General features: G+C 34.4%; 1 protein-coding gene across 2 annotated transcripts in view; it reads right to left on the bottom strand.

The window, feature by feature from the left end:
• Fs(2)Ket (Importin subunit beta Fs(2)Ket) overlaps positions 1–24537 on the bottom strand; it is a 104147-nt gene that overhangs the window by 44403 nt on the left and 35207 nt on the right. For both annotated transcript variants that reach the window (XM_035350896.2, XM_035350897.2), the window contains exons 5-8: positions 13717–13929; positions 5929–6018; positions 5685–5795; positions 5504–5605 (exon numbers count right to left, since the gene is read on the bottom strand). In XM_035350896.2, coding sequence (XP_035206787.1) covers positions 5504–5605; positions 5685–5795; positions 5929–6018; positions 13717–13929 — 516 coding nt within the window. The remainder of the gene's footprint in view (positions 1–5503; positions 5606–5684; positions 5796–5928; positions 6019–13716; positions 13930–24537) is intronic.

The following is a 24537-nucleotide window of genomic DNA, read 5'->3' as shown; positions in this document are numbered from 1 at the left end:
TCGTGACCAATGATTGTGGGTTCTTTTCTTGCCTTATTCAGCATCAAACATGAAATAAACTAAAACTTTTTTAGTTTATTTTTTATTTACTTTTGCTTTTTAAATGTTTTTATTCAGAGTAACATTGTGCAACAACGATATCTTTCATCAAAAATTTTCTAATGATTTTTTTAAATTTTTAAACCATTCAGCCCATTATCTATTTCGAAGTACAATATAATAATTGGGCTCTACTCTTATAATGCCCTAAGATGACCAAATGTGGCGATACAGTCAAAAGTCGTTAATTCGGACACCCATAATCCGGACCTCAAAGCTACAAACTTTCTGCGTAGGCGTTTATGAGTGTGCGTAAGACCTTTATGGCTGCGAATATGAGTGTGCGCATGCGCGTTTAATGTGTAACGGACGGTAAAAGCTAAGCTAAAATTATCTAATTCAGTTAATGTTGCAGATTGCATTGTTCCTTAATCTTCGAATTGGATCCAGCTTATTATTTTTTGCAGACGGTTAGAGCAATTTTATAAAAGTAAGCTTGAACTTTCGATTATGTCAAATAGAATTTCCGATATATATTTACTATTATGTAAAGGATCTATAGAGCGAAAGTATGTTTCGAAATCCGAAATCTGTTTATCAATTTCACGCCGCAGCGCGCAATGAATTGGAAGTTGATTTGTCAGCATTATCCTTACCTTCAGGGCAGATGTTTTTATTTTTTATTTGGCTTATAATTCCTTACTAAATGTAATATTTAATCTCGATGTACTCCGTCTTTGATATGATTCAAATCAAGTTCCTCGTCATTATAATTCGCTTCCGATAGTGAAGAAAGTGACCCAGAGGTTATTGAAAATGAAAAAATTTCGATTGACAAATTAGTCGGTATTCTCAACACAGCATATATAGGACTTGAACAGCGGAACTTTGTAACTAAACGAGAAATTATGTCTGTTTAATAGAATTAAAGAGAAAGTATTATCACATGAAACGAAGCAACTTACATTGAAAGAAATGTTTAATAAAATAAAGAAATAAATATTAAGCTTTTTCTTTTTGTAAATTTTGATACCCTTTAGATCATAATTGTTCTGTATTTCATAAATTACGGTTTCATATTTTTAATTTTGTAATTACTGCATGCCATCTTATTAGATTTAAACTGATGATCTATAATCCGGAAATACTGATAATCCGGAATCGCCAAAGTCCCGACGAGTCCGGATTAACGACTTTTGACTGTATATGTTGTGTTAGTTTTTGACATAATTGAGTGTTGTATGGCAAGCCTTTTGACATTGAATACTCCTTTGCTGGATTGGTTTAATTGCTCGTTGGTTCGTGTCGTGTGTGGTTTGAAATGGCCAATGTTGCAATGAAAGGCGTGGTTGCAAGAGGGTCTGGGAGATTATTTTTAGTGGCTGTGCATGATAGAAGTAAGGACAAGCTGATGCAGTATATTAAGGAATGCATTCAGCCTTGTACAACTATTTTTTCGGATGGCTTGAAATCTTACAAAGATTTAAGAAAAAAAGGTTTTGAACATTTATTTGTGAACCATAGTATGAATTTTCTGGATAGTGTGTCTGGCTGTCATATAAATACAATAGTGATTATGTGGCGGCATGAAATTGGTATTTTTGTTGTTCGAAAAAGCATTCATTCATGATAAGTGCATTTTATTTTATTCTTGTTCTTATTTTGTAGAATGTTATGTTCATTGTTTTTTTAGAATGAATTTCTGTCGTTATTGTTGGTTTTTTTAATTGTTTGAAATTTATTTTAGTTAACTTTGTTGATTAGTACTTAGTGCCTAGATTGTGCAATTCGTAGATGTTTTTTAAAATTGAAACGGGATTAAATTAAAGGGAGATGTGCGTAGTTCGCTGCCTAGATTGTACAATTCGTAGATTTTTTTTAAGTGGAAACAGAACACTGTACAGATGGTATTCTTTGAAATTTATTCTTATGTTAATTTATTAAAGCGAGGTGTACGTAGTTCATAGATTATTTCACTGCTTAGATTGTGCAACTCATAGATTTTCTTTCAAGTTAAAACACATGGCTGTGTACATTGATTTTTGTCAAATATTTTTTGTTAGAAACTTTTCATTTTTGCTATTTCAATTTTTTGTTTTTGTTTCGGATTTTTAGCTTAAATTGTGTGTTCAAAACGTGGTTTTTGCATGTGCTAAAACCGTGCTTTGAGAGACATTTTAGGCTTAAAGTTCGAAATGTAGACAAACAATTTAGATGGTAATATGGCACCGTGGAATTTCTCGCCAAAAATTCCAATTAATTGTAATCACTTTGCGTGGTTTGCTTTACTGTCCCTCCCCCACCTGCATTTCGCTGGCGTTGGCATCTTCGTTCTTCATAGAGGGTGCCAGTGCCTCACATTCTGTATAATTAAAAATTAAAGATAAAGGAGAGAAAAAAAGGATTGGGCTTTGGTTGGCATTTTTTTCCCATTTTTCTTGTGCTAATTTCTTTATGGCTTTGAGGAAAATGCATGTCATCTACAATTATTTTTTCACCCCAAAAGTATGTTGCATATAGTGCACGATTTATAGAAATTTTAGATTCTTAAATCTATGGAAACTCTGAAGAATAAGAGTCTTAAATTATGGGCTCAATAATTTTATGCTATGATCTCTTTTCAAGTTGGCAAATCACAAACTTAGGAAACTTACACTTCAATCAAAACTCTCAAGAATCATGTGTTATATTTTCTAGTCACAATCCAAATGGAACAGAACCAAATGACCTGCAGGGTAAGTTTGGTAAATTATGGAAAAGTATTAAAGGGTTATCTGCTTAAGAGGAGGGATGCCTTTGTGAAAGACTTTCTATGGAATTTTCAGATCTACAAATTGACAGTTCCCTATAACTACAAAACTTACCATGTTGTTATTATGTTACCATGCTGTTATGCTAAATGTTATTCATTTTGCAATAAATGGATAAATAAGTTGGCTCCATTTTATACACCACTTCCCTATGACTTCCCTTTAAAAAAAAAGTTTAGTTTTTAAGGCATTTTCACAGACACTACAGCAAATCCATATTAAGTCGAGTCTATCTACAATGCTATAGGTATTTATAGTCGTTTCATGAATACATATGTGTGTATGTTTATACAAGGTGCGACACACATACCAAAAAAAAAAAAAAAAAGACTAAGTGTGCAGCTTGAAAACAGAGAGTAGGCCAACAACTGTTTTGATAAAGTCATGCCACACATCTCCTCTATCCATACAGCCAGTTTCGACTTAACCGACCATACCAGTGCAGAGTACTGCGTCATAAGAGTATTAGACATTCTGCGCGAAGAATGTCTAATCTAAAAACCGAACAGCGAATCAACATCCATCAATATTATACGATGGGCATGATGTACAGTTTTTTTAAAAAGAAAAGAGGGAGAGCATGTCCATTTACCCCCCCCCATTTGCCTGTCGTGATTTCTCAACGGTTCTGCATCGATCACAGAAACCGCCCGGGTGACGTTCAAAAAAGCTGAATTCCGCGAAAACCTTTCATACCTGGACAGGGTCCAAGCAAAGTAATTTAAGTAAAAAAGAGGAACATTTCTGAAATCAGGAGACCGGAAATTACTTCATGCAGTCATCCTTTAACAGTAAAAGCTTAACTAACCCACATACTCGGAAATTGCCGAATATTCCGTACAGTCGAGCGTAACTGGAAAAAGAGGAGAGGGGGATTGTAGCCGTTCTTTAGATTTCTCGGCTAAATAAATGATTTTGACATTTCGATATGTGCATCATATAAAAATAGACCAACGGAACTGAGAAATATTCTGCTTAGAAAGCACAGTAAAACTCTTAAGTGTTTATAAATAAATCTCAGACTGAACACCAAAATTAATTATCTCTGCAAAATACCGCAAAGGTTATTGTGCAATACGTGCGGCATAATTCTTCCACATGTGATATTACACAATTGGAATCAACAGCTGCCGGTATTTGGAGAATAAAGAACTAAATACAGGAAAAGAAAGAGACTTACTAATCTAAGGGGTTTTTTTATTCTAATTTTGAAAAGACTGTGTTAAATTTCCGGAATAGAATCATTCTTCGCTTGGTTTAGGTAGACCACAAAACTTTTAGTCCTATTCAACGCAGATTGGACAATGACAAAAAAAAAAAAAAAAAAAAGTCTGCTGCTTCAATATTAGAGATTTGCGGAGAAAGGGGAGAACCTCCCAACCTCTGTACTGTATAATGTATTGGGGGGAAAAAAAAATTGACTATTCGATTACTTTCATTTTATTTAAGCCATTCCGAATATTATTCCTTAGAAAGCTAATCTGTGTAAAATTACAACCATTTTTGGAAGTTTATCTACACTTCAGCAGCTACTGCAACTATATTATTATAAATATTCATACATATACTCATAATATAAGCATAACGATCATATATAAACACGAATATGAACTGACCACACGGAACGAGAATGCAAATTATTAAAATCTTGATAGAAATCCAAACGTGTTTAGTATTTGGGTGGGAGGAAAAGAATACCGAATGTACCGGACTTTTCTACAGTTTTCGCAATTTTTTGACCAATAGAACGACGTACATTTAATGCAGAGAAAGGGGGAAAAGCTATTTCCGGGAGTATGATTCACCATCTGACGTTCCACATAAGGAAGAAAAGTAGTTTATTTAGTTTCGACTTTGGTACCGGGGGGGGGATGCGCATTCATTTAGAAAAAGCACTAAAAGCAAAAAATAAGCACTAAAAACAAAATAATAAGGGCTTTAAAGAAAAAGTAAGCACCTATAAGGGCCTTTATATTTTATTTTCAAATATAAGGACTTATAAGCACTTGTAAGGACTGCTACAAACCCTGCTGGATGTTGCACCAGGACAATGCACTCGCTCACACGGCCCTTATCTGTCAAGCAAAAACATTATCGTGATGGGTTATCCTCCTTAATACCTGATTTGGCTTCATGGAACTTTTGCTTATTTCCTAAAGTTAAATCTTGCTTAAAGGGAACCCATTTTACCTCAGCTGAAGAGGTTCAGACAAAAACAGAGAATTTCCTGAAGGGCCTTCCAAAAACCTCATTCCAGAGCTGTTACCAGCCATGGCAACATTAAATGCAGAAGTTTGTTAATGCTGACAGGAACTACTTTGAAGGTGATAATGGCACAGAGAACTAACTGATTCTGTAAGTACAATGAGTAATTGGACTGGCCTCTTTTTTTGTGTGTGTGTCATACCTTGTATATACATTCACTTACTGAATTTATACATCATATTTCAAACACAGGAAAATACAAGTCCCTTAATGTTTATTAGAAAGTGTACTATATAACACACAAAATCTGCTGCACACACAGGAAACCAAATTTATAAGTACCTTTACACAACTGAAACTAAGCTGGAAACTGAGTAAATATCGCTAGTTTAATATGAAAAGATAAAATTTCTGAATGCAATATGTCAATAGAAAAGTAAATAACTTACTTGTTTTGTTAAGGTCTGCATAAGAATTGGCACTAAATATTGTAGGGCACCCTTGGCATAAAAGCGAGATGTTCTGGCAGGGGGTCTTCCTTGTTCAGCAGCCTGCGATATAAATTACTACATTAAGAGCAGTGCCATAAGTAATAAATTTTAAAAAACAAAAATGAGAACTATTACTTACTTCAGTAGCCTCAATATCTAAATCTACTTCTTCATCACAGACGTTAGACCAAAATTCAATTCCCTGAAGAGCTACTTCATCAATATCACTTTTCATAGCTTCCATTGTAATCTGAAAAACATGTTTCATATTTTTATACCAAGACATTACAAAATTATAAGTATTTATGTTAACATTTTTAAACCCAAACCTATAACAGAAATCTACTAATTTTGAAGCAACAAAAGCAGAAAAGTCTACATACAGCAAATAAAGCAGGTCCCATATATGTTTCCATGTACTGATAATATAATGACATGATTTTCACTAAGCATTGGAGTGCAGCAACTCTAACCTAGGGAAGAAAAAAAAAAAATTTAAATCTGGATGCTTTCAGATTTTATATTACGCCCAATGAGCCCTTTTTTTATGTTCCATGTGTTACCTTTATTAAAGATCATGGTCTTCACACTTGAACCACAAAATTCAACAGTATTATCACAAAATATTTAAAAGAGCATCTCTTTAGAATTTCCAATACACAGTCTCGCACATTGGAGATAAAAAAAAATTTTTTTTTTTTCCCATACCGTGTTGAAATTGCCGAGTTTTGAGTTTTTAACCAAAAACTCTTATGAAATAGATAAAACAAATTCCAAATTTGGGCTTCCAGATGCCCATATTTTGGTAAAGACATGTTATTCAAAATTTGATAGATCTATGTTTCATTTTATCACAATGTGAAAAACATACATACATACATTTATGCAAAATCTTCATTATTTAATTTTTTTAAATATAATACAGGGCTCTAATATTTAATAGCAACAATTTAAAATGTGATTCGCTGTTTACAGTGAATCAATGCAAAAATGCCAAAATGAAATTAATAGCCCTTTGGGCAAAGTGCCTCTAATGAAAATACGTAAACCAATTTCTTAATTAAATTTACATTTAGGTTGAAGGAAACTAATGCTTACAATCACGGGTGGCCAAAACGCGATGCACTGGATAAGTGGTGCTTCAGTTAGAGTCAGGCGATTGTGGTAACAAGTTTTAAAGCATAGTTTTTGCAACAGCTACATATATATATTTCATGATACAATGTAATTTGATGATCAATGTGATCCATTTGCTCTTTTTTAACATTTGATAAAGTTTCGTACTTTTCTATGGTCTTAAAACTCTTTTATCAAACACAATGCAAACTAAAACGACTAAACGAAACATAGAAAACTGCCTACTGCTGCTAATGAACAGTAGGAAAATGAGTTAATATTTATAGCAAATTCAGCTTGAATACTGTTTTGCATTGTTTGTGAAAATACTTTTTTGATGATCTTAATTGACACTATAAACAGAGCTGTGAAAAGAATATGTGGCTAAGAAAAAGGAAGAAATCAGAAGACAAAATACATTTGCTGAGTTAAGTTTTGAAGAATCAGCAATGACTGAAATGTCACATGAAATTGCTTTATCATTGGTGAATGGAGATGAAATTATCAGCAAATATTTCCAAGCCAACTTTATAATAAAGGTATTGAAAGGAAAGCAGATGAAATTGCTACTTATTGCAAACAGTTACGAGATATTTCAAAGAAATCTTTCAGCATGTATCCAGCGATTAAAAGACCTTGTTCATTCTCATTGTACTTTCTTCTCTAACTCTGAATGAATCAAATGTTGGCAAGTTAAAAATTTTTATACTAAGAAATGATGACAATTTTAATGTATTTTAAGAACTTGCCAGTCTGGAGTCACTGCATGGTAAAACAAGATGATCAGACATATTTGAAAAAGTTAAATCAAGCCTAGGACATCTAAAATTAGATCGTAGCAAACTCAAAACGTATATACAGTAGACTGCCAATAATCCGAGGAGCACATTATCCGCGCCTCCTCACAAAGTTTTTTTTTTTAAACAAGCGTAAAGCAAAGAAAATAAAAATATTCACAAAACTAACTGAGCGAAACGTTAAATTTGCTAACATCGTGCTTATTTATGGCAAAAATATCCCAGGCCTTCTCGGAACCTTCCCCTCTGATGAGTAAGCGATTTCTTACTCAGCCTTGCATTGATCGCTCCACCGCCTTCACTCGTCTTAATCTTACCGACATGTCCACCTCCTCCCACTCGCCGTTGTTAGTTTAAGGCTGATAGTGTTTACAAACCGGTCGGAGTTCATTTCTTATCTTTTATTGTATTCAGTGCTTATGCTCTTTGGTTTTGTGTTTTTCGTTACCGATTTAAAATGTCAGGAAAATGAAAGAAGTTGTGTTGACAATTGCGCAAAAACTAGAATTAATTTCCAAAGTAGCAAACGGCGCCACAAGGCAGCAGATGGAATTGGATTATGGAATCGCAGAAACAACAGTGTGTAACATTCTAAAGCAAAAAGACAAACTGGTGAACTTTGCATCAATGTCGGACAGCGCTTCCGCATTGATGAGCTAGACACGGCATTGACAGAGTGGTTAGCTCAAGTTCGAAAAGAATGTACTCCTGTAAATAGTCCTATTATTGTGGCCAAGGCAAAAATCTTTTTTGAGTTGTTAGGCCTGAAAGGAACTTTTGATGAGTCTTCTGGCTCGTTGACTCGTTTTAAGCAGCGACATGGAATTCAAGAAATTGGACTTTATGGGGAGAAACTTAGTGGTGTCCAACAAGCAACCGACGATTTCCACCATGAATTTGAAGAATTTGTTTTAAAAGAAGAGATATCTTTTGAACAAATTTACAATGCCGACGAATCGGGACTTCTGTGGAAATGTCTTCCCACTCGCACTTTAGCATTTGAAAGTGAAAGTAAAGTGGTGGGTCATAAAAGCAGCAAGGAAAGGATCACTATCATGTCTTGCAATAATGCAAGTGGTGGACATAAACTTAGACTTGTTGTCATTAGAAAGTAAAAAAAAAAAAAAAAAAACCCTGAGATCTTTCAAAGGCACAAGGATAGAAAGTTTGCCCGTTGATTACTTTAACCCGCCCCCAAAAAAGGGGGAGGGATGAACCAAAACATTTTTCAAGAATGGTTCGAAAAAATCTTTGTTCTTCAAGTGCGTAAACATCTTAAATGGAAAAATCCCTGCCTGAAAAGACTGTGCTATTGATCGAGAACGCACCTTCTGACCCAGCAACAAGCGTGCTAAAGGCTTCTGATGGACAAATTTTTGCAAAGTTTCTCCCCCCAAACGTTACTACGATAATCCAACCCATGGACCAAGGAGTCATTGCAACAATGAAGAGAACATACCGAACCAAGTTGCTAATGACCAAAATTGAAGAAGTTTATGATCTGAAAGAGTTTTGGAAACACTACACAATCTTGGACAGCATCTATGATATTACATCTGCATAGGACTCTGTGAAACAGTCAACCCTCATAAAATCATGGTGGAAACTCATGTCTAATGTTGAAGCCAGCAACAACCTAACCCCTTTGAGTTGTGAAGAAGAGAATGAAGATATAGACACGCCCACGGCAACTCTTGCCGATATGGTGAAAACAGTTCCGGGTGCTGAAAAAGCCGATGCTGAAAACATACTTGCCAACCTAGGACACTTAAAAATCTCGAGTTTTTTTTTTTTTTTTTTTTTAAGAAATCAGATTTTTCACAGTTTTAAAAAGACTTTTTAAATGATAAAAATGTAGTTTTAAATAATGAATTAACTTTAAATAGTTACTAATTCTTAAATGCAAACAACACAATATCTTACACATAAAAAACATTTTTAGTACTTGTATTAAGTAGGGGGGAAACCACACTTTAATCAGTTTTCATACAAATTGTTAGGAACAGTGGCAGATTTTGCTTTTGTTAAGAAACTTCATAATTATGTTCATAGCAATTGCCACGTAGGCCTGCTTTAACTAATAAAAGTTTTTCAGGATGTGTGATCACTAATATTAGATCTAAATTTAGTCTTCATTTATGCAACAGCACTGAAAATCCTCTCACATTCTGCATTACTATGGGGAACTGTCAAGATGGCCAACATAATTCTAGACAGTTCAATATATTTTTTAATTCCATCAGAAACTTTCAGTTTTCCAATTAAACTCCACTGGATCCTAGCTGATTTTATAACTTCATTAAGTTTTCTAATCGTAAACTACAAAATTGCAACTGCAATATTATCAGTGGCAACAATAATATCATCATCTTTCATGACTAAATGAATTAACAGAGGAAATCTGTTCAAAAAGTACCTTATATCAGAAAAACTTCACAAGATAAAAAGATACAGTAATCGGAAAATGTTTCGTGTGTTGAGCAATTTTTTTTATTTTGAGAGAAATTTGTATCAGCTTTACGCTTATATTTTGCGGTATTATTTTGAGAACTGCCAATTGAATTGCGCAGAAATTACTTTATTTTTCTCAAACCTATTTTTAACAATAGAAGTAGTAACTACATCTCCATTTACTTTAGGTATTTTATAACTTTCAATAGAGGCTTTTATCTTAAATCTCGAAGCATTTACTTCTTCTTTAAAAAATGCAAGGAAAAGGTTCCATTGATCAAGGATTCTAGATAAGCATTTCTTTAAAGACAGTACGTGTACATACGTTTCAAAAATTTTCTCATTTCAGTATTATGCAGCTGTTGGAATTGTTTCAATTTTTCCTTCCTTTTAGAACTCCTTTCAAGATAATAATAAATATCAACAACGTGTTTATCCACATTTATTGGTAAAGAAGCTACCCCTTTTTCAGCAGCTAAATTTAAGAGGTGATAGGTGCACCTTATAATCTGCAAATCTGAATTTTCCTTTCTTAAGATGCCTGCAGCACCAGTCTTCAAGCCTACCATTACTGGTGCATTATCAGCACCAAGTGCTAAACAATTATCCAGAGGGACTGCATTTTCTTTTCAAGTTTTAATAATTAGCTGTGCTATATTAAAGCCTGTCAAATGTCCTTCTAAAGTGGGGAGAGAAAGTAAACGGCACTCAATTTCTGAAGACTCTGGATTGAAAAAAGGAAAAACAATGGATACAGTTTTGAATCAGTATCACTACTTCCATCCGTAGAGAGGCAGAACGAAGCTGTTTTAATGCAATCAGTAACTGAAGCGTTATTTTCAAATCCATTTTTTTTAACAATTGCACCTGTTTTGGTCCTTGCACTTGAGTATTTTTTAGCGAGTTTACTATCGGGAAACATTTTTCTAAATAAAGCTGCAGCATGATTCAATGCATTCAGTGGCAGGTTGTGCTCCAGTAAAAAAGCAGAGAACAGACATTGTGCATTAATAACTTTTTGGTCCTTTGTTTCCGAAGAAAAATTTAATTTTTCGTTTTTTTCAAAACAATTTATGCGGTCCTTGAGTTTTTGTGTTTGCACGTTTGAGAACATCCGCCCTTCCACCATGCAAAATCGAAAAATCGCAATGACAGACGATACACACCGCAAATTTATTACATTTCCTTGAGGAAGTAATGGAAGGAAAGTCAAGTGTGTACGATTTTTGAAACATACACGAGTATTTCACCTTTCTCACAGACATAACAAAAGATGATAATTTCTAAAACTATTTCCCGAAGGCACGTGTACTCACATAACTCAGGACAAGATGAATGAAATAACGAAAGAACATCCAAATAACAGCCTTAAGCTTGCTTTGTGCTCATTGGGCTAATATATACCAGATGACATGCAGTGGAGCTCGATGCCCATTGGAGAACTGGAGAACGAAGTTTCTTGATACGTATATGCTTTCACTTACAAAGCAGAAGTTCTCATATGATTCACAAGGTTTTGTTTTAGATATAATCTAGAGAAAATTAATTGCTTTCAGACATCCAAAATCACTTTTTTTTTTTTGTTGTTGTTGTTTTTATAACGAGGTATTAAGCTAATTTCCATAAAAATCGTGTGAGAAGATTTTAAGAATAAGAAAAAGTCGGGAGAAATATATTGTAAATCGGGTTGGCGGGAGAGCTGTCGAAAATCAGGAGTCTCCCGCCTAAATTGGGAGAGTTGGCAACTCTGTGAAAACATTAATGAGCGGTTGGAGTGTGACGTCACCGAACCTGGCTTCGAACGCTTGACAGATGACAAAATTGTGAAGAAAGCAAGGGGAGAGACCGAAAATGAAGGACAGCAAAGTGAAGGCGAAGAGCCTACTGTGCAGATGCGGAAGACTCACAAAGCAGCTTTGCTGAGCTTGAGTCGACAGACTGCTGAGCTGTTTGGAAGAACAAGACGACGCGGAGTTGGCCAAGAAACTTATGCTACGAAAAATGCAATCTCGGATCATGAGAAAATGCTTCCAAAGCAAGAAGCAAACATAAGTGACTGATTTCTTCAAAACGGTGTAGTTTTACAGTTATGCTTTTGTAATTACATAATACATTACAGTATTAAAACATTACATATGTATTTTTTTGTGTATCCTTGACGCCTCTCGTAAGTACAAAGTACTTTTCTGTTTTCATTAACAAAATGCATTTTAGGTTAGTTTTGAGTGATATACTAAAATATTAAGCATTAGTTAAACATTTCCTGCTGTTTACGTTTTATTGTACATAAAAGGATTTTTCAAAGTTAGAATGACTGTTTTCTCTTTTGCTATACCCGTTTTTAGCTTTTTTCGGATTATTCGCAATTTTTGTTATCCGTGGCGACCGCGCCAACCCAATTCCGCGGATAATCGGGAGTGTACTGTACTGGCAGAGTGCCATGATTTCAATGAAAGTTTTTTAAATCATCCTACATTAAAATATCACTGCATTATACGCCGAAAGGCATTGCGTGAAAACTTTAAATATACAACTTGTTACATTACCCTTTATGAAATGTGAATAAAATTAGAACAAGATCGTTACACATATGAGAATTCTGAGAATATTTGCGAATTGGTAGATTTGGAATATGGTAATCTTTAACTTCATAGTGATGTGGCTTTCTAGAGGGCAGATTGTGAGCAGATTTTGGAAACTGGAAATGCCGTTTCTAGTTTTAGAACAGGAAAACGAACTATCTGAGAAAAGAATTATTTCATGTCAGGGTACCTAATTTAGGATTTTTAGTTGTTATTACTAGTCACCCCAATGATCTAAATTTAAAACTACAAAGCAAGAATAAATTACTTTCTAGATCAGTAAAAAGTAAGAATTTATTTGTAATGAAATTAAAAATTTTCATCTCTTCAGAAAATGCGGATTTGAGCCAATTTCCATGATTGAAAGAGCCGGGTGAATTTCCTAAAAATAATAACAATTTGATCAAATATTTTGAAAAAGTCAAAATATTGCAAAGGACATTTTTATAGCTGTTTTCATAATATTGTCAAAGAAGAAAACTGTATTCTTGCCTTTATAAACCCATTTTCACATAATGAACAAAACAATGTATTTAACATACAACTTATGAACTAGTATTACGAGTACTAGTACATTCTAATGAAATTTTGATGACTTTTCTTCAGACCAAAATGCTTCAGTTGTAATTCATTTTAGGTATTCATTACCATGCAAACATTTCCCAGAGAAAAGAATGTCTACAAAAAAATTATATATGCCGCTTTGGAATGACAAACAGGTGCAAACAAGCATTTTCAAAATGAAATTCATTGAAAGCAAAATAAAGTTAAGTGATTCAAATTCGAAGAATTCTCTACTACTCGCAGTAACAAATTTAACACCAAACACTAAAAGACTAGCGAAATCAAAGACTCTAAAATTTCATTAATGGTAAATAAATCATTTTAAAAAGTTAACTATGTCCATAAACATACTTTTGTATAAACTGTCTATAACCACAAACATAAAACGGTATAAAAAGTGTTCCTCAAGTTATATGGTGCATCTGAACTCGTCTGTCAAAAAATTGGCATCTGGCATGCAAAAGGTTGATTATCCCTGTACTAAATGACAAAATCTAAAGCATGTTTGAAACATTAAACGAAAATACTTTTACTTTTTGAGCAATTAAAAATTATTTATGACATTTTGAAAGTTTTTAGCTGAAATTTCAATTTACTTAAATAAATTACCTAATACATGCTAGTTAAAGTCATATTCATAATGTTAAAACAAAATACAAACTTTTGTATCAGTGGACTGAGTTGCTTCACAGACAACTTGCATTATAAAATGGCGTTCCGACTCTTTTTCAAAATTTGCTTTCGTAAATTCTAGAGAATTTAATAATGCATTTGTAGCTGCAAGCTTGACATGATCACTAGGTTCATCTTTACGGATTCCATGGACTATGGCAGTAAGAATATCATTTGACTGGGAAACTAATACTTCAGGTTCCTAAAAAAGAAATATATATATAACTAAAACCAATTTCATGCTAACGAAAAAGAACACAAATATGTAATTAAAGTATTAAATTCTAGATTTCCTTCAAGTATCCAATGATAGAGTACTAATTTCATTAATCATACATTTTATATTTTTGTATTCATACAGGGAAATTTGATGCAGTAAAAAATTTAAAAGTGAATGTCAATGTGCTAGGAAGGTAAAATTCTGCAACCCAAACCTCCCTAAAGTTATATAAAAGTAGACTGCTATGGCCAATCTTAATTTTACTCATTGTGTTAAAGAGGTTAAACTTCAACTTATTTTCCTTTGAATATTAAAATGTATAATAATCAAAGCTGGCAGAATCGTGTTAACTGTATAAATAACATTAAATACAAACCTATGCAACACTTATACCGTACCTTCCAGTGTATAATACACTCTTTGAATTTTAAAAAAGATTGAGATCTAGGCGTGTGCATCATGCATAAAAATGAGATTTAAAAATTAGGAAAAATTAAGCACACAAATTAGATTTAAAAAAAATAACATACCATAATAATTTTCTTACCAGATAACATGAAATGCTCATCATATTTGTCTGTATATTCAAGGCACATCATCGAATTATGTTCCATTTTCACCATTATTGCTACTCTAATCCAAAAATAATCATCTTCCATTACATCTAGACTGTTAATACGAGGGTAAGTTGAAAAATAAGTTTCCCCTGTCGACTGTGGTCAGAGTTGTTGTTTGAGTCAAAAAATAGAATGAGACATTAGAGATATGACATACCTTTATTTTTCCACATAGGTACCAAGTACATTGAGACATTTGTCATATCGCTTGATAAGCTTCAAAAAGCCCTCCAGGAAAAAATCAGGGCTTTGCATATGGAAGAAGCGTTGAACGGCTTGTTTCACTTCAGTATTGCTTCCAAAGCACTTTCATCCGAGATTTTTCTTCAAAGCCGGAAACAGATGGAAGTCGCTTGGTGCGAGATCAGGACTGTATGGAGGATGGTGTAGGCGCTCCCAACCAAGAGTTGCAATATGGTTTTGCGTTGCCGTCGCCGAATGTGATCTGGCATTGTCATCCAACAGCAGAACGGCAGGCCGCTTTTTCCGAATCGCCTCTTTCAATTTCGACAGGCTGTCACAGTAGCGCATAGCATTGATGGTTTCAACCTCCAAAAAGTCCAGCAACAAAACTCTTTGGGCGTCCCAGAAAACTGTGAGGAGCACTTTACCTGCAGAGCGAGTTGTCTTGAACTTCTTTCGGATAGGTGATGACGGATGTTTCCACTCCATAGATGCGGCCTTCGATTCTGGTGTGAAATGGTGGACCCACATTTTATCCCCCGGTCACAATCCGAAACAGAAAGTCATTGCCATCTTCATGGTAACGCACGAGATGTCCCAGTCTGACCTCCATGCGTTGTTCCTTGTGTGTCGAGGTCAATTGTCGGGGCATCCATCGTGCTGACACTTTTCTGTATCGAAGAATGTCGTGGATGATGTTTTGAGCTCGCTCATGTGATATTCCAAGTTCTTCCGCTACTTCATCGATGGTGATACGCCGGTACGCTCTAATCATGTCATCCACCTTCCTGACATTTGCATCTGTAGTGGCCATGCGCGTCCGTCCAGCTCTCGGTATGTCCTCCACTTGCTGACGTCCATCACCGAATTTGCGACACCATCTCCGCACCATTTGCTTCGACATCACACCTGGCCCATAGACTTCCACGAGGCGGTTATGAATTTCTGTTCCTGATACTCCACGTGCCCATTCATAGCGAATAACTGCTCTCACTTCCTCCTTTGACCACGAATTCAAAACGTACCTTTTCTCCATACCTACCGGGGCTCAAATGAGAGGCTGGTCTCCGCTTTGCACAGGCACTGCAACAGCGCCATCTGCTTGATTTGCAGTGACCTCTACCCAATGGTGTATCGGTGACTTGCACATTTTCCTGCTGTGTCGCCTTTCGCCCATAGTCGTTCAACGCTTCTTCCATATGCAAAGCGTGAATTTTTCTTGGAGGACTTTTTGAAGCTTATCAAGCGATATGACAAATGTCTCGACATACTCGTACGAGAATAATAAAATAAAGGTATGTCATATTTTTAATGTCTCATTCTATTTTTTGACTTTCATACACAACTCTGACCACAGTCGACAGGGTAAACTTATTTTTCAACTTGCCCTCGTACATTTTTAAATTACTTCTGAACTATGTCGGATTTACTCACTATTTCAAACTGGCATGACACATTTGGCTACCTTTTGTAAATTTTATTTCACCTTCTTACATCCATGTACTCCATTGTTTTAAATTTTCTTCGAATGATTTATTGGATCATACATCTAAAGGTTGAACAATCTCCCTTGAATAACTGCCATGTATGTATTATACACCTTTAACAACTTACGTGTATTGATATTAAATGGGATCTGAACATGTTCCAAACTAAAAGACTTCCTGAATTCTAAATGGCAGCAGGGTGCTTTTCTCAAACATTTCTTATCCACAGTTTCACACTGTTTTTGATCCATCTATTTTATCTTATGAACATAAATGAAAACACCACTTGAGAGATTATATTTTAACATCTTCGTTCTTTTAAAAATAACCATGGTTTTAATTTTGTACCGATTGGCTAAAACCGGTTGGTTGGTTGGAAATATTTTTTAATTAATAACTTCAAAAGATAAGAGCTGTTAGCGGATGGAAAGTAGACATGAACGTTCGTTATTGCGTTTATTAGGCTGTCAGAAGAACAAGTTCGTACAATAGATATACAGGTAGTTCGGCGCTCGCAGGCGCCCTCTTGCAGATAACATAATCAAAATTCACATAAGGTGCGAACATGCCGCCCACCTTGAAATAATATTTCAACATTCAGTGGTTAAAAATTCAGGAAATTTAAATCACAATACAATATTAAAATCATGAATTAAAACTTAAATTGGTAATGGGCATAATTTTGTAATATTTCTTTTGACCATGCCATCTGAAGTCTTAATAGTCACAACCCTAACAATACTATATAGACCAGGATGTAACTGAGTAATTTTACCCATTTTCCATTTAGTTGGAGGTAAGTTATCCTCCTTTATGAGACACAGATCGTTAACTTGAAGATTTTTAGTTGGCAAAAGCCATTTTGGTCTTTGTTGTAATAGACACAGATATTCTTTGTGCCAACGCTTCCAAAATTATTGAACCATTTTTTGAATATGTTGCCATCTAGTGAGATGGGAAACTTCAATGTAATTTGGTTCAAGAATGCTTGTTAATGATCTACCAATAAGAAAATGACCAGCGTCAATGCTGATAAGTCATTTGGATCATTTGATAAACTTGTTAAAGGTCACGAATTAAGACAAGCTTCTATTTGTGTGAGAAATGTTTCAAATTTTTCATATGTCAATCTCACCTCACCAACTACTCATTTTAAATGGTATTTTGTTGATGTTATGCCAGCTTCCCAGAGTCCACCCATATGTGGCGCACCTGGAACGTTTAGATACCATTAAATGCCATTAACAACCAAATATCTGCTAACATTTTGGTTATAAGTTGCAGACCCAGCAAGCCTTTCAAATTCCATGAGTTTGCGTTTTGCTCCAACAAAATTGGAACCACAATCGCTATATATATTACTGCTTTTGCCTCTGCAGCAAATGAACCTCTTAAGAGCTGCAATAAAAGCATCTGCTGAAAGATCAGTCACTAATTCTAAATGAATAGCTTTCATCGTAAAACAAATAGAGCTATATATGCCTTGAATGACCTAGAGCCTTGACCCTTATTTGCTTTAATTTGAAAAGGACCTGCGTAATCTACTCCACAGCACAAAAATGCAGGAGCAGGGGAAACACGACTAGGCGGCAAATCGCTCATCGATTAGTGACAGATGATCTAATTTTGCAACACTTTATACATTTCCTAACTAAATCTCTGATAACAGCTCTACAATTTATGATCCAATATTGTTCTTGAATGCAAGACTGCATAAGTTGTGGACCTGCATGCAAAAGTATTACATGGTAATGTCTAACAATAAGTTGAGTTAAAATGTGCCTCTTTGGAAGCAAAATTGGATGCCTAAAGCCATATGCAAGGTTTGCATGTCGCAAACGACCGCCTACCCTGAGAATACCTGAATTATCAAAAAATGGATTTAAAGATAAAATTTTGCTTGTACAAGATAATGATTGATTTCTGCTTAAAGTGTTAATTTCATTCTTAAATTCAACATATTGCATTAATTTAATTAACACATGCATAGCTTTAGTTAATTCAATAGTTTTTTAAAATCCACTTACCTGATCTGGATTTTTACAGTTATTTACAAACCTCAGATATAATGCTATATAACCAGGGTTCATAGCCACATTTTAGTTAAAAAAATAAGCACCTACAAACACTTTTCAAGCACATTTTAAGAAAAAAAATAAGCACCTGTCTAATTACATTATACACAACTGCATAAACTTAAAAGAAAAATTAGACTTGTAATTTAAAATATGAGCAATGCAATATTTATTACGAGAATGAGAATTATCTCAATGATGGAAAACAATTAACTTTTTTTTTTTTTAATTTTAAATGACAGTTCTTACAGAATTAGTTTACGGTGAGAGAAAAAAAAACTATGCAGAACTAAACTATATTAGAAAATTTAATGATGATATTTCAGTTGAAAATATAGAAAATAAATAATAATAAGCCATATTAATTGTATTCGTTTGGCACCTAATAATAAATACAATTTATTTTTCCACTCATTAATATTTAAATAATTTAACTTAAATCAAAATTCTGAACATTTTCTAAATTTTCATTGCATAACAGTTTTCCCTTAACATATATCCCAAGCAAAGTAATTTAAGCAAAAAAGAGGCACATTTCTGAAATCAGAAGACGGGTAATTGCTTCATTCAGTCATCCTTTAACAGTAAAAGCTTAACTAACCCGCATACTCGGAAATTCCTGAATATTCCGGATAGTAACTGGAAAAAGAGGAGTGGAGGAGATTGTAGCCGTTCTTTAGATCTAAATTTAGGCTAAATAAATGATTTTGACACTTCGATATGCGCATCATATAAAAAAACCAACTGAACTGAGAAATATTCTGCTTAAGAAAGCACAGTAAAACTCTTTTTAAGTGTTGATAAACAAATCTCATACTGAACACCAAAATTAATTATCTCTGCAAAATACCGCAAACGTTATTAACGTTATTGCGCAATACGTGCGGCGTAATACTTCCACATGTGATATTACGCAATTGGAATCAACAGCTGCCGGTATTCGGAGAGTAAAGAACTAAATAAAGGAAAAGAAAGAGACTTACTAATCTGCGGTGTTTCTGATTCTAATTTCCAACAGACTGCCTTAAATTTCCGGAATAGAATCAATCTTCGCTTGGGTTGTGTAGACCGCAAAAACTTTTAGTCCTATTCAATTCAGATTGGACAATGACAAAAAAAGTCCGCTGCTTCAATATTACAGATTTTGCGGAGAAACTCCCAACCTCGTACTGTATAATGTATTGGCAAAGAAAATGAAATTTTTTTTTACTATTCGATTACTTTCCTTTTATTTAAGCCATTCCAAAAATTATTCTTTAGAAAGCTAAATCTGTGTAAAAACACACCCATTTTTGGAAGTTTATGTATACTTCAGCAGTTACTGCAACTATATTATTATAAATATTCATACATATGCTCATAATATAAGCATAACGATCATAATAAACACGAATATGAACTGACCACGCGGAACGAGAATGCAAATTATTGAAATCTTGATAGAAATTCAAACGGCTGTAGTATTTGCGTGGGAGGAAAAGAATACCGAATGTACCAGAATTTTCTACCATCTTCGCAATTCTTTGGCCAATAGAATGATGTGCACTTGTCTGTACTCTCGCATGCACCATAGGTTACGTTAATGCAGAGGAAGGGGGGAAAGCAATTTTGGGAGTATGATTCACCATCTGACATTGCATATAAGGAAGAAAAGTTGGTTATTTAGTTTTGGCTTTGGTACAGGGAAAAAATGAGTGTTCATTAAAAACAAAGGATTAAAAAAAGCACTAAAAGCAAAAAATAAGCATTAAAAACAAAAAAATAAGGGCTTTAAAGAAAAAGTAAGCACCTATAAGGGTCTTTATATTTTATTTTCAAATATAAGAACTTATAAGCACTTGTAAAGACCGCTACAAACCCTGTGTAACACATTTAGCGAGAGAAAAATATTTATAAAACAAATCATGAGCGTCTGTCAGGTGACTGGCAGCAGTTGTTGACTGTAAAGCACATTTTTGCTCTGGCATAGAATCATTCAGCAGTGGTGCAGATAATGCTGGCTAAAAAGGAAATAAGTTCTACAATAAATCTGGACCACATAGCCACAAGGAAGTAACCAGTGCAGATTATGACACACCACGAGTTGCAAGATCAGCAGGATTAGTATTTCCACTCGCATGATGCCACTAGACAGAAGATAAAAGTATGGATTTTTGCTACTCTGTTGGCGACGAAGGTCTTCCATCGGCTTGCATGAGATCCTATCCAGGCTAATACAATAGTGGAATCAGTGTGGAAATAAGCTTGTGATATAGGAGTATTTAAAGCTCTACAGGTGAAACCCATTAATTTAGTCAACAGGAATGCTCCACAAAGTTCCGATTGGGGAAGTGATATGGTTTTTAGTAGTGCAACTCTTGTCTTGGCTATCACCAACTGAAGATTGATTTATCCAGTATCTAACACAGAACGATAATAAATTGCAGCGGCGTAGGCCTTCTCTGAGGTGTCACAAAACCCGTGCAGTTGAAACTGGTTATCTGATTCAATCAACAAGAATCGTGAAATTTTAATGCTTTTAATAAATAACATATCTTCTGTAAGTTGTCATATTCACATTCAATATCTGGAGGAACCTTTTCATTCGAATGCAACTGATGTTTCCACAATCTTTGCATGATCAATTTATACCGAACCGTGATCAGTGCCAACCATCCAAGAGCGTCAAAGGTCTTTGCGATTATTGAAAGTAATGTCCGTTTGGTTAAGACTTCAAGATATGATGAATTGACTTTGAATAAAAACATATCTGAGCTGGATGCCACAGGATACCTAACGTTTTTTACAGTATCATCGTCTACGTTCAAAGAAGCATTTCATAAGCACAAATCTGGATTAATTGAATTCAAGACTTCTTTGCTGTTAGAAGCCCATTTTCTTAGAACAAATCCTGCACGTGACAACACCTGATTGAATTGCATTTATAATTCTCTAGTTTCAGTAACTGAACTGGCTCCGGACATCAAATCATCAACGTAGAAGTCCCTAAAACGAGTCTTGGAAGCCAAAGGAAAATTAGTTGCTTCATCTATTGCTAACTGCTGTAAACATTTTACCACAAGGTACGGTGCTGATACAGTACCATAAGCAATCCTAGTTAATCGAAAATCATAAATTGGTTTATAAGGTGAATTCTTTGAAAGTCTGCATCTTTTAGTATAATTTGTCTGTACATTTTCTCTATATCTGCAGTTATAGCTATTCTGTGAATTCTGAAACAAATAATTAATGTTGTCAGATCAGTCTGTAACTGTGGACCAACCATCAATGTCTCATTAAGAGAAATACCGCTAGAAGTTCTTGCAGAACCATCAAATACGACTCGAAATTTATCACCATTTTTATCCAGAAGTGAATGGTGCGGAAGGTAAAAACTAGAATTAGCTGGAACATCAATTTCATTTTCTGGAATCAATTTCACATGACCAAGTTGTTGATAGTCCTCTATAAATTTGTGATATTGACTGGAAATAGATTTATTCTTAATAAATTTACGTTCAGTGCTTTGTAAATGATGTACAGCAACATCCCTAGATGACCCAAGTTCATTGCTAGATCTACGAAATGGAAACTTAATAACAAATCTACCTGTTGAATCACGAGAAAAATTCCGCTTGAAATGATTTTCACACTCAATTTCTTCTTCTGTATAATGGTTTATCTCCGAAATTTCTTCCAATTTCCAAAATTTTTCAAGCTGGAGCTGAACAATGGTACAACTAGCATGATTAGATACAATTGTTTGTGATACACGTTTAGTCTTTCCGATAATGACCCAGCCGAATATCGATTCCAAGGCTGTTAACGAATGACTCGGAACAGTTAAACGTCGATGAAGCATTATCTTGCCAAATACATCTGCGCCTAAAAGAATATCTATTGGGCCAGGCTGGAAACAATTTGTATCTGCCAACCACAAATGTTTGAAAGATGTCAAAACAGATCTATCAACTTGATATTAAGGAAGGTCACATGTGATCTTGGGTATAATTAATGCATTAACTGAAATGCTTACATTTTTATAAAATGGAGATGTTACTTGTAATTGAACTGAACCTGAAACCTTTCCAATTTTTTGTGAGCTCAGGCCATTTACACTTATGTTTGCACTAGTGCGCTTTAGTAAATTTACACAGTGCTCCCAAATAAATGAGCCATGGCTACCAGAATCAATTAGCATTCTGCATTTTTGTAAATCGCCATTAATATCTTTAACATGAACAACCGCAGTAGGCAATAAAACTGCTTGCGTGACAGGCACCGTGGCGTTATTGCTACTAATAGCAGAAGTTCCGTGTTCCATGGGTATATGACATTTTTCATCTTTTGAATTTTTTGAACGTAACACTGTATTATGTGGCTTTGAACAATATTTACACATGCCTGCACGATATTTGAAAATGGGATGTGTTTTACTATCTTTCAAACAATTAGCACATAATTTATTCCTTTTAGTGATATCCCATTTTTCTTTGATAGGGAATTCTAAAAATCTATAACATTTAAATAATTGAGAATGAGAATTACTCTTACAATGAACACACACATTAGCCACAAGTTGGAACGAAAAAGGCATATCTGCTACCTGAACCATTAGTTTTAATTTCAGAAGACAAAACTGCCTTCTCCCTCTGGCATTTCGCCAAAGAGGCAATAGCATTCGCTCTGTTTAAAATAAAATGCTCGAATTCAGCGAAAGCAAAAATTTTTTTTGTTTGAATGCTCTATCATCCACTCTTTTAGTGTTTCATGATAGTCTTCCTTTTAACAGAAAAATAATTATAGTATCCCAATGCTCTAGTGGCTGTTTAAGGATTTTTAATGTATCAATACACTGTTGTGTTGTCTCAGTTAACCTCCGCAAACCTGAAGCTGATTCATGTTTTAGAACAGGATGTGAAGTTAATTTATTTAATGCTGCGTTTATTATTTCTATTTTGTTTTCATAACATTCAATAAGTGCTTCCCATGCCTTTTCATAATTCACAGCTTCACATTTCACAGAAAGCTTAATATTTTGCAATTTTTGACTGTCACTTAATGTACTATTATTTCCAACACTGGCAAGAAATAAATCCCTAACTAATATCCAATCAACATAATTAGAAGTAAACACTGGCAGTTCTACGCGAGGAAGTTTCAAGCCGTTTGCATTAGCATTCATTATATCTTTGCCTGAATTACTAAGTTTTCTTGATTCTTCCTTTAAAGTAATTTTTAATACAGTCAAAAGTCGTTAATTCGGACACCCATAATCCGGAATGATCTATGATCCGGACCTCAAAGCTACAAACTTTCTGCGCTTGCGTCGCGTTCACGCATGCGCACAGGCGTTTACGAGAGCGCGTAAGACTCTTACGGCTGCAAATATGTTTGTGCACATGCGCGTTTAATGTGTAACGGAGTTATACGCTAAGCTAAAGTTATCTAATTCAGTTAATGTTTCAGATTGCGTTGTTCCTTAATCTTCGAAATGGATCCGGCTTATTATTTTTTGCAGACTGTTAGAGCAATTTTATAAAAGTAAGTTTGAACTTTCGATTATGTCAAATAGAATTTCCGATATATATTTACTACAAAGCGAAAGTATGTTTTGAAATCCGAAATCTGTTTATCAATTTCACGCCAGAGGGGGGGGGGGCAGAAAGGTCATTATTAGATTATGATAGATTAGAAAGAATATGTCAAATAGAATTTCCGATATATATTTACTAATATGTAATTTGTATCTACAAAGCGAAAGTATGTTTTGAAATCCAAAATCTGTTTATCAATTTCACCCAGCGGATTGGAAGTTAATCTGTCAGCACTATCCTTATCTTCAGGGTAGATGTTTTTATTTTATTTGGTTTATAATTCCGTACTAAGTGTAGTATTTCATTTCGATGTACTCGGTCTTTGATATGATTTAAATCAAGTTCCTGGTCATTATAATTCGCTTCGGATGGTGAAGAAAGTGACCCAGAGGTTATTGAAAACGAAAACATTTCCATTGACAAATTAGTCGGTATTCTCAACACAGCAATTATAGGACTTGAACAGCGGAACTTTGTAACTAAACAAGAAATTATGTCTGTTTAATAGAATTAAAGAGAAAGTATTATCACATGAAACAAAGCAACTTACATTGAAAGAAATGTTTAATAAAGTAAACAAATAAATATTAAGCTTTTTCTTTTTGTAAATTTTGATACCCTTTAGATCATAATTGTTCTTTATTTTATAAAT

This window comes from Stegodyphus dumicola, chromosome 2, assembly GCF_044657685.1.
Source record: "Stegodyphus dumicola isolate Sdum_Otavi_A_Nest chromosome 2, ASM4465768v1".
NCBI lineage: Eukaryota > Metazoa > Arthropoda > Arachnida > Araneae > Eresidae > Stegodyphus > Stegodyphus dumicola.
Note: the sequence above shows the minus strand (reverse complement) of the source record. Positions and strands in the feature narration are given on the sequence as shown.